The sequence below is a fragment of the Colossoma macropomum genome, unplaced genomic scaffold (assembly GCF_904425465.1).
Source record: "Colossoma macropomum unplaced genomic scaffold, Colossoma_macropomum, whole genome shotgun sequence".
Taxonomy (NCBI): Eukaryota; Metazoa; Chordata; class Actinopteri; order Characiformes; family Serrasalmidae; genus Colossoma; species Colossoma macropomum.
The window spans coordinates 23,571,389-23,588,860 of NW_023494791.1; the positions used below are offsets into that span (position 1 = coordinate 23,571,389).

The 17,472-nt window shown below is 39.7% G+C and overlaps 1 protein-coding gene across 4 annotated transcripts in view; it reads right to left on the reverse strand.

Moving 5' to 3' along the window:
• The window catches only part of zswim8 (zinc finger, SWIM-type containing 8), a 45,392-nt gene extending 27,969 nt beyond the window's left edge, over nucleotides 1–17,423 (reverse strand). The window contains exons 1-5 of one of the 4 annotated variants that reach the window (XM_036574505.1): nucleotides 16,346–17,423; nucleotides 15,321–15,642; nucleotides 9,236–9,389; nucleotides 8,452–8,546; nucleotides 548–720 (exon numbers count right to left, since the gene is read on the reverse strand). In XM_036574505.1, coding sequence (XP_036430398.1) covers nucleotides 548–720; nucleotides 8,452–8,546; nucleotides 9,236–9,389; nucleotides 15,321–15,498 — 600 coding nt within the window. In that variant the 5' untranslated portion in view covers nucleotides 15,499–15,642; nucleotides 16,346–17,423. Of the gene's footprint in view, nucleotides 1–547; nucleotides 721–8,451; nucleotides 8,547–9,235; nucleotides 9,390–15,320 lie in introns of all 4 variants that reach the window. The other 3 variants (XM_036574504.1, XM_036574506.1, XM_036574507.1) reach the window with 3 other exon arrangements.
• Nucleotides 17,424–17,472: the final 49 nt, after the last annotated feature.

Below are 17,472 nucleotides of genomic sequence, written 5' to 3' on the forward strand. Positions count from 1 at the left end.
CTGTAAAATTGGAGAGGATGTAATTGCTTATAAATGTGGATTTTTATATTGATTACAGGAGCAGGATAGCTTCAAAATAATTTGTCTGAACACCAGAAGCTGACATGATCTATTGAAAAAACATGTAAATATCTTCCGTTTCATATAATTAGCTGTGCTTTCCTCTCCAGCTAATGAGCAAAACTACTAATAACCTCACAAAAACTGGCTTAACATGATATACAGTAACAAATGCTAGCAAAAATAATTTAGGTTACAGTACTATATTAGGAGATGCTATACAAACCACTCATGGATGTTCAAATACATACGATATAAAATTTACATTGTCAAATGAGGGGTGGGCAAACTTTTCAAACATTTTTTTATGACTGGATATCTTTCACAAACAAACAAACAAATAAATAAAAACAAACAAACAAACAAACAACAAACACTGCAAAATCTTTAGTGACAGGTCCAGAAAACCAACCTATGATGATAATAAAACTGAAATTAGATGAGTATATGAAGTTTATCAGCAAATCTCTGGAGGAACAGCACTCACATTGTGAATCCTAAAGAGGCAAAGCGCCACAACATGGGCGCACCATTTGGCCCCGGCTCCGCATGTGCAGCTGCAGGAAGTAATCCGACAGCGGTCAAACATGACCGCCACATTGTAGGCACCCTTTGATTGGCCAGCCTGGGGCGAGACGACAGTGGCACTGAGGTGGAAACCTGTGTAATATTAGAATATAAACAAGAGAACAGTGAGTCTACACATCTCACATACATAACACATTTGTAACTGCACTTTAGTGCTTGTCTACACTGTTTCCAGCATGTGTGTTTCATGTAGAGGTGGGAAATATGACAATAATATTGTGATTAATGTTGCTTATTATGAAAACATTTTTAATTATTGTTATATCGTATTTTTGCAATATCTAACCCTAACCCTGTACCATGCATGTTATAGCAATGAGAAAACATTTAGTTATTAGTCATATCCTGGAACAGTCACAATGCTGAACTGAACCAAAAGGCATTTTTCTTGTATATTAGTCTTTACTTGAGATCCTCTTATGATATTTGTGTGTTTTTACATACCAAAACAAGTTGTATATCGTTTTTATGTGACCATTTTCCAACCTCTCCTCATCCCTTAGACTGTTTAGTACTGCTCCTTGAAAACCAATATCAGTGTTCTGACTGGCTGCCCTGTATTGTGCCTCATTCAAGAGGTAGTGCCAGCTGAAACACTCTTTACAACTTCAGTGTGAATGGGAGGGGCTAAACTGCCAGAGGGTGAATAGGTGCACATGTAAATCTGCTAGTTTCTGTCTCATCTTAAAACACACAAAATTCAAAACACACTGGACAGGGGAGTAAATGGTATGTTGTCCATGATATGGAACCTTTAAATTGAACTGACACATTCTGCAACAGTACCTAAGCAAACGCAGTCCTTAAAACCCTCTACAGTCTTTGTCCAAAGAAGCATTCTGAAACTTTTGAGACATGATAGTGTCTAAATTTGTTGATTCTGTGGCATTTCTGAAACTAATAGTAGTCATCAGAATGCAGGAAATGAAAAATGTTATTTTTATACGCAAAGTGACAGAGTGAGTGTGCGCGTATGTGAGAAAGAGAGAGAGAGAGAGAGAGAGAGAGAGAGAGAGAGAGAATGAGTACGAACATGTAAGGAAGTAAGAGAGTGGGGGTTGGCCAAAAGCTTTTACCACTGGAGCACAGCCAGCCTTCCTCTGGCCAGCTCAGACAGAGGGGGGCAGTGGGTGGTTTCAGCTCAAAGCTGCTGTTCCTGATTCAACAGCCCTCCTTTGCAGGGCCAACTCGACTCCATTCCTCCTCACTCTCCCTCTCTTTAACTCTACCTGTTTGCCAAAAGCCCCTTCTCTTCCTGACCCACTTCCTCTTTTCAGCGGCCACCAGCAGGGCAAAAGGGCTCCAAAACGTCACATCCAATTCTGGTAAAAACCACTTAACCTCATTTTGCACCAATGTGGCCTTTTCCCCCCAGACAGTGAAAAGGAGAGGGTATGGACTACAGCTGGCAACAACCAACCCTCAAATTTTAGCATTAGCTCTGAGGATTTTCAGCGCCTGTTACATGTAACAGAGCACTGCCGTTTTTTACGAATGTCATACAGCAGATGAAAATTGAACCGAAAAGTCCAGCTATGCTGCTCTGGTTCACCGTGTTTCCCTCTGGCATAATTAGAACTATAGCCAGACTTGGTGCTACTGAGATGCAGAGAGCGCGGTTTATTCATCCTTCAGCTGCTCCCAGGGGAGACTGCAGCAACGTTTGGTTAATGAGCTAATAATGGAGATTTTAATAGCACCCAAGAGATTCTGAATCAGTCAGTGCATCGACCAGTGTATTAAAACATCAATTTTTCACAGTCCAGTTTCCTTTTTCTCAGTGCATAAACAGTGGTGAGTGTAAAGTTTGAGCTCCTTCAGATTTATTTGGAATTCTCCATTAAATGCCTGCTAAAAAGTGAACTGATCTTTATCTAAGCCATAAAAATAAAAGCTGGCATTATTAATCAAACACAGGACATTTTATTTAGCGTTATTTATAAACCACACAACTTTTTACACTCTGTTGCACAAACAATCAAAGTCACTGATGGAAAAAGCATGCAAGCCTCTAGAATAAATTACATAATTAGAGTAAGGTGTTACAATAAATTGAGATGTGGAATTAACCTGCCTTACCAGACAAAACACATAAATAAATAAAGAAAGAAAGAAAGAAAGAAAGAAAGAAATACACAAATTCACAACACAATTTTAGTGATCTGCTCCATTTATATATATATATATATATACACATACATACATACACACACACACACACACACACATATACATTATATATATATATATATATATATATATATATATTAGGAGTGGGAATCTTTAGGCACCTCACGATTCGATTACGATTCAGAGGGCTGCGATGCGATTATAAAACGATTATCGATGCATCTTTTTTTTTCTATACATGATTTCTATTTTCTTACTGTCTGAGGACTTGGTAGTTTTAAAACAAAGTATTTGTAATGATCCATAATGCATTTACGTCCAATATCTTTTATTAATAAAACAAATGGAAGTGATGTGGCAAGTGAACTAGAAGGCTCTCAATCACTGCTCTTGTATGGAGACGCTGTTGCCACTCATCTGCGATAAAATGCGCTGTTACGGTGAAATAAGATCCAGTGGTGATGGATGACCACGCAGCACATTATATATTCTTTAGTGATTTCATAACTTCGGTTTTGGTCTCGTGATAGAGGGGGGCGGGCGCGAAAGACTGCAGGTCACGTAGCAACGAGGTTTCGCCGAGCGAGTAGCGAACGAAAAAGGAAAAGAAAGACAGACGAACATTTAGAGATGAATGAACCTATTCGCATTTATAAGCAGCGCAGTTGGTTTCCTAGTATGTTAAATCTGCAACGAGAGACTGTCAAACACTAAAAAGTTGCAAAGATGAAGTCGCTTCTCTGTCTAATTTTGGAACGGGAAAGTTCAGCAAGAAGCTGGCGAATGAGAAGCGACTTCAGCCTCGTAAAACAGCTGAACGCTGAGAGACATTTTACAAGAAACTATTCAACTTTTGAGGAAAAGTCTTCTGGCGGAGATGGAAGAAAAGCGGCTGTAGCTAACGCTAAAGCTTAAAGCAGAGTAGAGTAAGTCTGTGTTTTCGTTTATATTGTTTAGCCTAAACTAGGACATTATCACATACTGAGACATACTGGACATAAATGTTGTGGCTCCCAAGGTGGTTTGATTTTTGTTGAAAGGTCAAAATGGCTCTTCTTAACATTTGAGCTGTGACTCCCGATCTAACCTGGCTTTTAATGCAGAGGGAGCCGGTCGGGTTTCTCGCTCATCCCGTTGTGTTTTTGTTATGTGCCGCCACAGACTGTCCGGGTGCTGCACGTACCCACTTCCAAGTTCCGCCCTTTGCGTTCCGTCAACATTACTATATTTAGAAAATAGATTTTTGACGTTTGTGAATCGATTCAGAATCGTCCACGTCTGCATTGCGATGCATCTAAGAATCGATTTTTTCCCGCACCCCTTATATATATATATATATATATATATATATATATATATATCCCTAACCTCAGTTGATTATGGGTGGCTTTTGCAGAAGCAGTCCCACAGTATTACACTCCCACCACACACACAAATATATATATATATATATATATATATATATATATATATATATATATATATATATATATATATATATATATATATATATATATATATATTTGTGTGTGTGTGTGTGTGTGTGTGTGATGGGAGTGTAATACTGTGGGACTGCTTCTGCAAAAGCCACCCATAATCAACTGAGGTTAGGGATATAAATGAGTAACCAATTAACTGTTAACCAATAAATAAACTGCTCAACCAATGTTATAATGTAAAAATGAAGTTATTTACTAGGCTGTGTTTAATATGGTTTAATTTAGCTGTTTATTTCATATACACGATTAACCCTGGCCGCACTTATCAGTACTTTGTTTAGCAGTCCTTTCAAGAAACAGTTTTAATATCTTGGTGCATTAACACACATTTCAGTTCAAGTGTGCGTCTATCCATTTAAGGGTGTGTCTATCAAGTACTTTACAATGGCTTTGAACACAGCTTAGTGAATCAGATTTCAAACCGGAACAATCCGTTTTATAAATGATATCTTGATGCGTTGCGTCCTTGATTTTAGGCTTGTCAGCATGGCCGTAACTAGCTATAAGGACAGTTTCAGAAGGATTTCTTCCACTTTTCTCCATTCAGGAGATTAAACTTAGAAACAGCTTTTTCCTCAACCCTCCAATAACTGCTTAGCAACCGTTGCTATCCACGATTACTTCAGCAATCAGCGCCCGTGATGTTCGTGACTAGTGTTGGGACTCCGAGGTCCTTGGAGGTTTCTGGAGATTGTCGTCACTGCAGAACCAAACGTCCAGGGTTACGGCTGGATCTGATCCAACTCCTCCCACGTCATGTTTTAATTGGTCTGAACTAGAGCGGAGCTGATAAAATGGACAATGAGTGTAGAAACAAGGTAGAATGAGCTAATAAAGTGGCTTATCAGGGTATATAACATTTAATATGATTTTTTTAGGTATATTGAGTCATTTTTGTTAGACTTATGAAAATGTGTGGCAGTAATACCAAATCCTTTTAAATGTAAAACAAAAAGTCATTATGTTTTTATTATGAAATTCCAGGATTTAGTTGATAAAACACAGTTATGTGGGTTATTTTGACCTGTCATATGTGCATTCTAGTGTTTAAATACGTTCAGCGTTTTCAACTAGAACCCGACTATCATAAGTACACTTAGGCCTACAGAACGGACTTTGTACCGGAATGTGAAAAAAGCTTTTTGAGTTTTGACAAATGAGTGTGAACGTCATGAATCGTGAGCGATTATAAAGGCTGTGTTGTGGCATTCAGGATGGAGCGACATTGAGGAAAAAAAACAAAAACACCAGCAACGCCTGCAGGTTTCCCACAGGTAAAAACGCAACAGGGCAGACCAATGAAATAAGTCGTAGGCGGAAAACATAAGCAAAACATACTAGTTTAACAACCAATAGAAATGCGATAATTTTAGACCAATGAAAAGAAGACGTGGGTGGAGTTGGATCAGGTCCGGCTCCACCCCTTTGAACTTGTGGTTGTGCAGTGAGTGATAGTTGGGGTTTTTGAAGGGTTTTATGAGATTCAGTGTAAAAAAAAAAAAAGCAACATAACTACCCAATGAGCAGTTAGAGGTTCTCAGCTGACCTCAGAACAGCTGTGGCTCGGCCATAGACTTGACTGCTCACTCTGTTCATCTCTGTACGAGCTGCTACACTGCCCTGAGCACCAGAGTAACTTTGAATTCTTAAGATATCCAGGTATGCGGCACACATGCTATAGGCTAACATATAACATCGCTATGGTAAAAATGTAGCTAGCTTTAAGTTTATGAGTGCAATTCACACATTAAGATTGTAAAATGCAAACCTCATATTTTATTTTATGTTTGGACTGCTCGTAACGTTGCTAGCTAGATCAGCATGCTTTAGTCTAGCTCCAGTAACTGCACAGTTTAGGCTCCATAGTCGCTATTTTAGTAATTAGACAAGAAACTAAAGTTGTACTGTGTTACCTGCTCATAACATATTACAACCAGTATCAGAAAGTTCACTGTTAACTAGCATAGTGATGGTATAGGATCAATATTATTAAGAAATCAGCAGGTACATTAGACTGTATTTTGTCTTATTAACTGTATGAGTAGCTGGCTTTCCCGTTAACTAGGGTTTTCCCGTTCCACCTTAAATGGTGCAGCAGTTACATTCTGGCACTTTAGGCGTCAGTACTGCTTGACTATTTAAGGTGGAACAGGAAAGTTAGTTAGCTAGCTACCGAGACATTAGCGATTTTTTATGTTTGTTATGAAGAAAACAACCATAATACACTGAAACAACATTAAACTAAGATAATACAATGGTTATCATATTTTTAAATGGAGAAAATACTTATATTTGTGGGATTCTTTGGTCGCTCGTGCAGCCATCTTGCCGGTTTTTCTTTTTTTTCCTCATAACACTCCATTTGGAGTGTACCTCTGAAAAACCTCCTTTTGGAGGGCCATGTAGCCCTAACACTTCGCCTTACACCTCTATCTCAACAAAAATTGGGACACCCTAACCCTAGATGTGAACACGCAAGACAGAGTGCTAAGGGTTAAGTGCAAGGGGTGAAATGGGATTGGGCCATATTCTGTTGTTAGTTTATTCACTATGAGATGTGGGTCACATTTCTGCAAAATGGACCTCACTAAAATTTAGATCCTAGTTACAGCCCTGCTTGTCAGTCTATGGGGTTATAATCATCGACTAAAGACTAAAGAATAATTAGGATCCCTAATTGAGGGACAGATGAAATTGTAGCAGGAATTCCAACAGCATAATCTCAGAGGATCTTTGATATAAAAGTCAGAGGTTGGGTCACACAACGTGACAAATCATGCAAAAGAGACAAGTAAATCTATAACACTGTGGATAACACAGAAGTTGTTCTGTTTGGACTAACTCACTAACACTGTCCATTAAAATGCTGAACACTCACTTCCAACAATGATCTTTTTTAATACCCAAAGACCACAATGGAAACAGGTGTTACCTTTGAAAAAACAAACCATTATTTTGCTTTTATTGTCAAATAAAGTAATGTTACATGGTACTCTTCAGAATTTTGAGCACATGTAAAGTAACACTACAGTCATTTATTATTTTGACTGATGAACAGTGGTATTCAGGAAGCAATCACATAGAAATCCAGAGACAGAAAGCAAGATTGTTTTGGCCGTTATGTGTTCATTTATCAGCCAACTAAAACCTCCTCCTGAGAGTGTCAATGGAAAAGTGTTTGATTTTCAGTTACGCAATAGCAATGGCATTTCACTACACTTCACTGACTTAAGAGTGCAGGTACCATCATCCCTTCAGCAATCTAATTCATTTAATATCAGGAGAACTGGAAGCATTTTGCGGTAGAAAGTCAAATGAAAAAAGGAAGTTTAGTCCTAAAATGCAAAGCCAGAAACTTATTTGTGACAAGGGAATCTACACCATGAAACAATAGTTAGCAATGTTCAGTGGGCTAGTTTCAAAGAAACCTTCAGTGTGCTTCTATGAAGTATTACACTATTTAGACTGCTTTGGGACACTCTAGTATTGGTGTGTAAGCATATGGGTGGGAAAGTGAGAAGAGACAGGGGGTAATAAAGAAAAGGCTGGGTCAGTTTTGGGCCAGCACGGCTCCTTACCAATGTCAGCTGCATGAAGATGAGTCTGTGCTGCTGTGCAGCCCACCACCTCCAACAATAACACTCATTCACGAAGGCAACGTTCAAACCCACCACACTCACATTTAGCCCTGCCAGAGACACTGGGACTCAAACAACTCCAGTGTTTAGACGAGCACTGATTTTCAGCAGTGACATAAGGAAACCAGAGAAGCTCTCCAGCCGTGTGCTGAGCACTGAGCGGAACAGGCCAAGTAAATGATGGGTTTGGCACGACCGACACATAATGTAGTGCCAAAGGCCAGTGCTTCAGGAAGGTGAAATGAAGTGTGGGGATGGGACTGGGTTAGCACCAATGACCAGTGTGATCAATGTAACAGAGTGCTAAATGCTTTTTTGCTCTTTCTGAGCTAGGGCGGTTAGCTGTAAATCTCGTTTACTATGCGATACTGATATTTAAATGAGCATACTAGTGTGGAATGCTTTCAAGGACACACAGAGAAAAGCCTTAGAGATAGATAGCTCATCCGAAAAGGGCCAGTTTCTTCCATGTTCAAGTTGGTAATGATAAGAAGTCTACGTGGGTTGCGCAGCAGGGCAAGTATGAGGTTTCTCACCTATCTGCAGGGGATCTTTCACAGCTCTCACCCGATAGAGCTGCTCACCACGCTGGAACTCATCAGGACTCCCATTGGCCAAGCAAGAGTACAACCTGCAGAGAGGATGAAAAAATGAGAAAGTGAGGAGCTGGGAAAGCAGAAAAAGACAAACACCAACATACAAATGCTTCTATTGTTTTATCACAAACCTGGTGCATCCAAGAACATTCAGATAGGTGAATTCCACCTATTTTCACAATTGTTCCATAATTACATTGTTAAGAATTACACAAAACTTATTCAGAATAGTTTAAACGTGCTAGTGGAACTCAAATTCAAAAATGTTCACAGACGTGGTGATGGGAACCAGAGATCCAAAGTATTTAATGCCTCTAAAATATTTTTTAAAATCTATTCATGGAGGAGAGATACATGCATGGTGTTTAACAACTAAAAACTCAGAAGACACGCGCAGGTTCACTGGCTATTTCGAAAAACAAATAAAACGGCTACTTTTGCACTGTACACATCACAACCCCTGGTTTCTATCATCACTACTGTAAAGAAATCAGAGTAGGTACGTTTCTCCACTTCTCCACATGATGCACTCCACATTAAACCACTCTGAATTACTTTGTTCACAGCAAAGTTCTTAAACCCTGAAATTTTTATGTATGAAACACTTTAAGGCCCTATTTAGTGCAGAAAAGACTAAAAGTCTGACCCAAAGTCCTGCATTAGTGTTCAACAGAACAAGAGCACCTTTGAATTTAACAGGTCAACGAGTAGTGTTCAAACTCACCTGATGTCCTCCTCATTTTCAGGAAAGCTCCAGTAAGCAATGCGAAGTTGAAGCTGCTCAGGGACTGGAGGATAGACTTTCTCCACCACCTCAAATGGGATATGGAATGCCACTTGCTTGGCTGACAGCTCCACCAGTGGGATGACCTGTCCATCTGAGGCAAGAGTAGAAATTTGAGAAGTGCTTCTCACCTGCCATTTCAATTAAAGGTACAGATGAACAGGTTTCTCATATAACAATAATGAGGGACTAAGAATAACTTAAAGATTTCTTTCTTCTCAGACAGCACAGTAGAAAAGCATTCAATGGCCAGCACTATTGGCATTTTGTTTATGCCAAGTAAATATTTTTTTTAAATCACAAGCATTACTCACCACTCTCTGAAGAGTACTGGCTCACACTAGCAACTCACAAGACTGACAGTGTTAAATAAACAATCAAATAACCTCATTTGGGGGCAGGAACCACACTGGCATGATGACAAAAATAAAACTACTGTTCTCATTTGAACTACACGTTTCCAAGCCACAATATGTATCACAGCTGACCATATTTGGCATCACGAAAGCTGTCTAAACAATGCAGTCACAAATGACGACTGCAGATGAGACAAACCCTTTTAGATGAAGAGTGGAGAGTAGGATAATAATTGAGCACATTACATTCAGTCCTTAGAAGAGAGGTTCAAGACCTCAGGCAACCTATTCTGTCCCAAAGCCAGACTGAACATACAGTCAGAGGTTTGTAAAGAGAGTTGGGGCAGGATAACTGCCAGTAAGTCCCAGCACGGAACATCCGGAAGGGTTACGGCTTCCTGAAGGGGTCCTGTACTCAAATGTCCCCTGACTTAAAACACTGAGTTTAAACCTCACTAAATGCAACTGTGAATGTAAACATATAACAAATGAATTCAAAAGATCTACAGCTACAAGTAGGCGCATAAACAGCTTTAGAGACCCAAAAACAAATTTAGCTTAAGACAATTGGTTGCAGAGGGACAAATCACATGTTTAAAGGGAAGCAGAACGAGAGTTAAGTAGAAAAATGAAAAAATAAAATAGCTTCCTTGTTAATTGAAATATCACTTTACTGAAAAGAAGAGAGCTCTGGCTGTTTGTGCTTCAATGCCTAAACTGTGGCTTTATGTATGAGATTTGATAAGCTGATGTCTGTAAAAACTGTAAATGTATTATGTATGTAATAAATGTATTAATTAGGGCTGTCAAACAATTAAAATAATTTGATTTAATCACATTATCTTGCATAGTTAACCGCAATCAATCTAATTTAAGTATTTAGATCAAATCCATTGTCCACAAAGAAAGAGTTCTCTTTGCACTTTGCAATAACTCTATACTTTTTTAATTAGGGCATTATTTTAATCATGTGAATGCAGGATACACATGAAATGAAAAATCAAGTGATTTCCATAGGATGAATGCAGTTTCCAGTGCCCAGTGAGAGCAACAGTGGCTGCATTTTCCAGCCAGTGACTGCTTATATCACATAGGCTTTTGTTAGTTTGCTGCTCGTTGAATGCAAACCCCTGTTCTCCAAGCACAGTCCAGCACTTTGGGCTCCCAAGTGGCAAAACTAAATCTAAAAAAAAATCTAACAGTTGGCCCCATCACCAGGAAATTGTGAGTTTAATCCCTGGTGATGCTACTGCCATCCGTAAGAGAACAGCTCGAAATGAGTGAGAGACATATGAACACTGATTAGAAAGCAATAAGACTGAATAATGTGTAAAGGGGTAAAGTGTTACGGTACTTAGATTTATTACTTTGAATAATGCTCATTAACATCGGTGTGTCACTTATGACAGGAAACAAGCTTGAGGCAAATGCACAGTAATCCACTGCCCTGTGTGACTTTAGACACGAGAGAACGTACAATGAGACAATGCCTCATCAATATTTCACTCAATTTCACCATAAAACACAGCCATGTCATAGCTAGAGACTTCTATTACATCATTTGGACGTGAATATTGTTCATCTGCATTACATTTGTCCAACTCCTCAGTCTTGGAGAACAGTCAGCATTAAAAGAGTCATGCACAACTTTATGCTCCAACATGCTGTCCCTTTATGCTTAGGAAGTATGAAGTATCAATTCAATTATCTGGCATAAAAACAGACTAAAAAAATCCAAACTCTTTTTGATCTCTTTTTGAATGGCCAACAATTTTCTGCCCTGCCAGAAGGACTTAACTGCAGATAGCATAAACTTGGAGTGCAAGTGGTGCTGAGAGTCAATAAGCTGATCACAGTGAAGCACACTAGCACACTAAAAACCATGCCAAACAGAAAGAAGGTACTGTGAAAAAGGAACTGGTGTCATAGCCAAGACACACAGGACAAACTAGCAAAAAAAGGCCCACATTCCCAGCAACAAGGGTTAACAACATCGGCAGATATTGACACCTTAACTGAAGCCCAGCACAAACATTGAAAAACATTGACTCTTCGTTCTGTAAAAGGTTGTTTGCAAGTTTACCCACAAGACTTCAAAATTTAAAGAAACCAACGGGAAACTCTCTCATACTGTGCTACTTTATCTATTTGTTTAATAAAGAGCATATATATTGTTGTTTTACACACTTTGTGTTAGCTATAGCAACCAACACATACAAAAAAAATATAGACGCCTTATGAGTAAAGATGAGAAGATTCAGGAAAAAAGTGCATATATTTTCCAGGCTATGTCAACATTGCAAGTGCCAACTGTGTATGACCACTAATGAGAAAGTAGAAATGGTCCCCAAATTCAAGCATAATCTGGCAGCCCAATGGAAAGAAATCCTTTTTGTGCACAAAATGAGGGAGCTGCAACCTGGCAGAGTAGCATGGATCCTGGATACAGTGACTGATTAATATGCAGGCCTTAGATGTATCGTTTTCCTGCAACCCTAGCCGCTGCCCCTAAATCCTGCAGCCCTAAGGAGAAGGAGGGACTGTCCCTTAGCCTTAAGGCCAAGAAGACTGCCTTCCTGTCACACTAGCTAACTCTGGTGACCATATGTAGGGACCAGAACAAAGAGGAGCCATGCCACTGGCTTCACTCTGTAGTTTAGAATGTGTTGGTTGTTTTTACACACCACCATTTGGCCATCTACTCTGATCATCACCTACTGAGATCTCTGCAGTCATCAAAGCCTCTTTCACCTGCTCATGCCCTCCAGCAGACAGTGGGCAAAAGTTCAAACAGGTGTTGCCGGCAGCCAAACACTCAACGCTACAAAGCTATATATCAGGTAAGGGTGTAACAGTACAGCAATATGTATGATTTGTATCCATGCACTTTGTCAAAAAGTGCACTGTATTGCTGTTACAGACTTTAAAAAGGATTGTTCAACACACTGTCTAAATCTACTCAGTGCACATGAGGATTTCTAGTATATGTGGACATTTAAAATTAGGGCTACAACAACAAACTTAAATCAATAACATCAATAAAAAAAGTTAGCAGTGCATCTTGTTATCAACCATTTGGCACAACAACACCTACACTTCTCATTCTGAGGTACAATACTTAATAAAAAAAAAGATTAAATAAAATAAAATATATAGTGGAGACTGCAGTGTAGGGTCAAAAATATGGAAACCTTCACTTTAAACATCATCTAAGAAGACAGACTTCTGTACATTGTATAAAATCACAGCACCACACACGCGTAAGCAGTTTTCTCTGCTTCGTCCACAGCAGGAGGTCAGCATGGTGATCAACTAAGAAATTAAAACTGCAGTCAAAAGTCAAAAACAGCGTCTTGGTGCCTCTTTTAATTTACTAAATCGAAAATTAAACAACGTTGGCTGAAAGGATGAGTTACATTGTTCATCTCAACTAGCTAAATTACACTATTCCGTTACTACGGTTTTGTTTTGATGATTCATTTGAAGATGCAAGCTATGGCCTCATGTGCATGTGGTCAGGGCTGAGCTACAGGCATGTCTGACATAGCTGATAAGCAGTCTGTTTCTGTGTGGTCAGTAATATCAAGTAATATCAGATGTTACCAACCGCACAGAAACAAAAAATTTTTAGCGTTGCTTTATCATTAGAGGGAAATGATTTGTTCTTTTACTGTTTGTACAACTTTCACACTCATTAAAACTGCATCTTAAAGAGTAAAACCAATCTGTCGCTATGTCTTTGATAATATAATGATAAACTAATCATTTCACTATTTCTTTTTCCCAATTAACTGAAATAATAACTGACTGATTAGTGATTTATGGAAATAATTTCATAATTCACTAATAAGTTGCAGCACTATTTTAAACAGACCCTTTAGAACTATTGTATCACAACATTAGCATTTTATCATATTTTTTTTTCCTTTTTCTGAAAATCCGATCCTATCTTCCTACATCTTTGTGCCAGTGACACGGCAGGCCCAACTCCTGTGTCTGTCAAAGGACTTTTAATGGGAAAATGTTTCACACTTACGGTGAAATTAAATAAAAAGGCATCGTGACACAACAGAAGTGGTGCAGAAAAAGACAATGAAATAGATACTGTGAATAGGTGTGAGTAAATTAGTGTTCACTCGGATCCACCAAGCCATGTGGCATAATCACAGCCAGTCATCGGCTGACTAAGCCAGGGTGACCCATTGAGTAGGCTGGTAGACAGCTGTGCCTTTGTCTCTTATTATACAGGTCTGATGTCCTACTACTCACTAACATACTGTCTGTAACTCAACAGACGAAGGACAAAGATGGTCAGCGTCCCAAGATTCCAAATAAAGTATACTGAGTGATAATGCTCCCTCAATTCCTTTGCCAAGAAAAGAAAAGGAGCTTTGGTCACGTGAAATACCTTCAGGCCTACTTCTAGAGCATATCCAACTAAAAACGAGGGGATTTTGGTGTCTGGCGAGTGAACTGTACAAGATCAGCAGCATTATGCAGAATCATTAAATGGGGGGTTTATTGCTTAACCACAATACCCTGCTCTGAGGCAGTGACCTGCCCAAGACAAAGCTCTTTTTACAGCCTTCCCTCTGCTCTACTACACCCAACCCCCAACACTCCTTCAATCCAAACACCACAAGGCCTGTGTCTAGAAAAAGCCCCTTACTGACTCACCCAATAAACGCTACTCTCACACCTTTACTCACAAAACTCCAACAATGTAGAATTTTGCTTTTACAACCATAAAGTTGTACTGTTTAATCCCTCTAGTGAAGCACTTTTCAACATCGGGGTCTTGAGGAGTCAGAGTCTCTGTAACACCAGGAACTTTCAGTAACAATATGACTAAACCAGAGAGTCTTACTGATCAATGACTGATTCATTCTTAACAGCTATTTTCAATCCAAAAAGCGCATAAAAACATCTGCTTCACAAATGAGGTAAACAACAGTGTGGAAAAATGCATAACTTGTTGAATTTAATGAAAAAAGATGAATTTATGGTGCACACAGCAACATCAGCCTACACAAATGAGCCAAATGTTAGTTTTGAAAAATGCATAACTTGTTGAATTTAATGAGAAACTATTCATTTAGAGTGTGCACAGCAACGTCAACCTTCACAAGTGAGCAAAACATCAGTTTGGAGATCACTGAATGACTTGTTGAATTCAGCGAAAAAACGATGTATGTACTTGAAAATAACCTTGTAAAGTACTCCAAAGACAATAAGTTCAGATAGTGGAGTGAGTCCGTTAGTCAATGTGATTTTTTCTAAGGAAACTATATCCCAGAATACACTGGCTGCACTGCAGCCCCCCAGGAACTCTTGCTTGGCCAGGATTCGAGGAATTTTGATATGCTCTAACTTCTAGTCCTTTTTTCATACAGGCTACGTGAAAAGATAAGGGGTTTTACTTACAGACACAACTTACAGACACACTTCTACACGTGTTTTGATTCTCTGAATGACTTTCACACTCCGGTGGTTAATAACTTCCGAAGACTTGACAGTTTTGGGACAGTGTCGTCCAGCAACTCATAACATATGCTTTGTTCTAAGGTCAGAGGTAAGGGCAGGGGCACATGGGAGTGAGAGGGCTCACATTACAATGACAACGAGCACACAAACTGTTTCGTAACACAGGGGAGAAGCTTTGTAGTTACCTTTAATCTTAACAGTGGGTGAATTCGGGCCAGCAGACTGCTTTCTCCATCCTCTCCAATTCTGACAGAGGCTCTCTGCCTCTGATATGAATGAGCAAAGGGAATCCTCTTCAAAACGGTCAGAGTCTTCAAAGGAGAACCTCTCTCCGTCTTCCCACTCGGCGAACATTAGTTCCATTACATTCGCTGGTTGCAATTAGAAAAAGCTGAGGACTTCAACAATGGGGAATTAGTTGCTGCTTTGGGAGGACAGCTCGCAGCTGACAGAGGGAGTGCAGGCAGCCTGCATGAGCGAAGCACACTTCCACTGGGCAAGTTGCAGCTGGGGGAGGGGAGGGGGAGGTGAAGAGAACCAAAACACAGCAAGGAAACTCTCCCAAGTCTCTCAAGCAAAGCAAGTCTTTTTTGCCTTTTCTTCTCAGTCAAATGTGGGCTATTTACGGTGACAACGTGAACTGGGTGTCAAAGCACATCCATTCAACTCCACATCACAACAGTCACATCTGATCCTTGGGCAGCATTAATGTAAAGTTAATCCATGATTTTGGAATGTATTCCCACTGCTTAAGATTTTAAAAGTACTCCTAATCCTGATCCATACATACAGCTTGAAAGACAAGATAAACATTTAGCTGTAATATGCACAACTAGTGAAAGCTGTCCTGAGCAGAAGATAGGGCTACACTTTGACTCAAAGAGAGCAAAGTAAAATAACACTTTTTATCTTTGCAGATAAAAGCAATAACATTTCTGCTATTATAATCATGACTAGGAACTAATTTATGTGAGTTGATCCCAGGGCTCGTTCACTAACATTACAAACATATTCAAGTTTCTTTGTGTTGGACCTTTTTTCAGCAAGTCTGCATGGCAGATAAAGAGTAACTCAGCTAAGCCTTTTCTTACGAGCTACCAAACTACTACACTGAGGACTGTCAAGGTTTTTTTCCCCCTATATGCTGCACTATAAGCTAGTCATACTGTCGATGTAGTGTTGTAGTGAAATGTTCAAAGAAAGTACTTACTCAGAGACGAGGAGCTGTTTGCAAACTCGCTCGAAAAAGTTAACTATTTTCTTCCTGCACTGCACCCCTTTCTCCTGTTTATCCACTCAGCTGAGCCGCTCTCTCTCGCCTGTGTCCCACAATAGCTCTTCCTTCGGCTAGCGAAACTAGCTACGGCTAAATAAAGAGCTAAACATCAAGCGAACGGTGAGGAGGGGGAAGAAAAACAGGCCCTTCCTGTAACAACGACCTATGGTTACTGTAAACACGACCGGCTTAAATCAACTAATCCACTTTCTGATATTAAAATGGCTCGTATATGAGGTTTTGAGATTCTTCAAATGAAAAACAAACGGACGAGAGACAACCAGTTAGCTAGCAAACTAGCTAGCTAACTCCTAGCGGCTAGCTAGCTACTGGCAAATAGTTTTGAGGCTGCTGCTGCTGCTGGCTAGTTTGCTAATCCGAATTAGCCATAAAAGCATTAAATGACACACTTGAGAGCTGATATGACTTGTCAACACATGTTTTATGTTCTCCAATAAGTCCAGAAGGTATTTAAGAGAATTTTAATGCTGACAAAGCTTTGTTAGGAGGAAACACTTGTTCCCCAAATCTAGTCTAAACACACAAGTAGCTTCTCAAAACAAACGCTCTCCTCTCTGTTGCTTTAGTTTATTCAATGAGGTCGTGATTGTCGCTGATACTTCAGTTAACAAAGCTTCTAAGCTTAGCTGATCGACTTCATCAACCATGCAAAACAGGCTTGACATTTGTTCACCGGCAAATATGGCTAGGTTAGCTAGCTATGTATTTTTGATTGTACTACTACAGATGCCCTCTCATATTTCTTTCTTCTACAACAGCGTGTCACTGTGTTTGCTCCCGCGATCTCCCACCGGTTTCTCAGTCCTGATTTCCAGACGTACGTCCTGTTCCCGCTACGGTTACTTCTGATCGCTCTGAATGCCAAAATGCCTTTAAAAAGCCGACAATCTGAGCCGGGGTCCCCCAAATTCTTTCTCCTGTCCCCCCCTCCTTTTCTCGCTCTCTCCGGTCTGGAAGATGGCTCTGCACTCGAAAGCTTCAGAGAGCTGTGGCTGCGTTACAATTTGCGCACTTCTGTCCTAACTAGGGCGCTTAAGCTA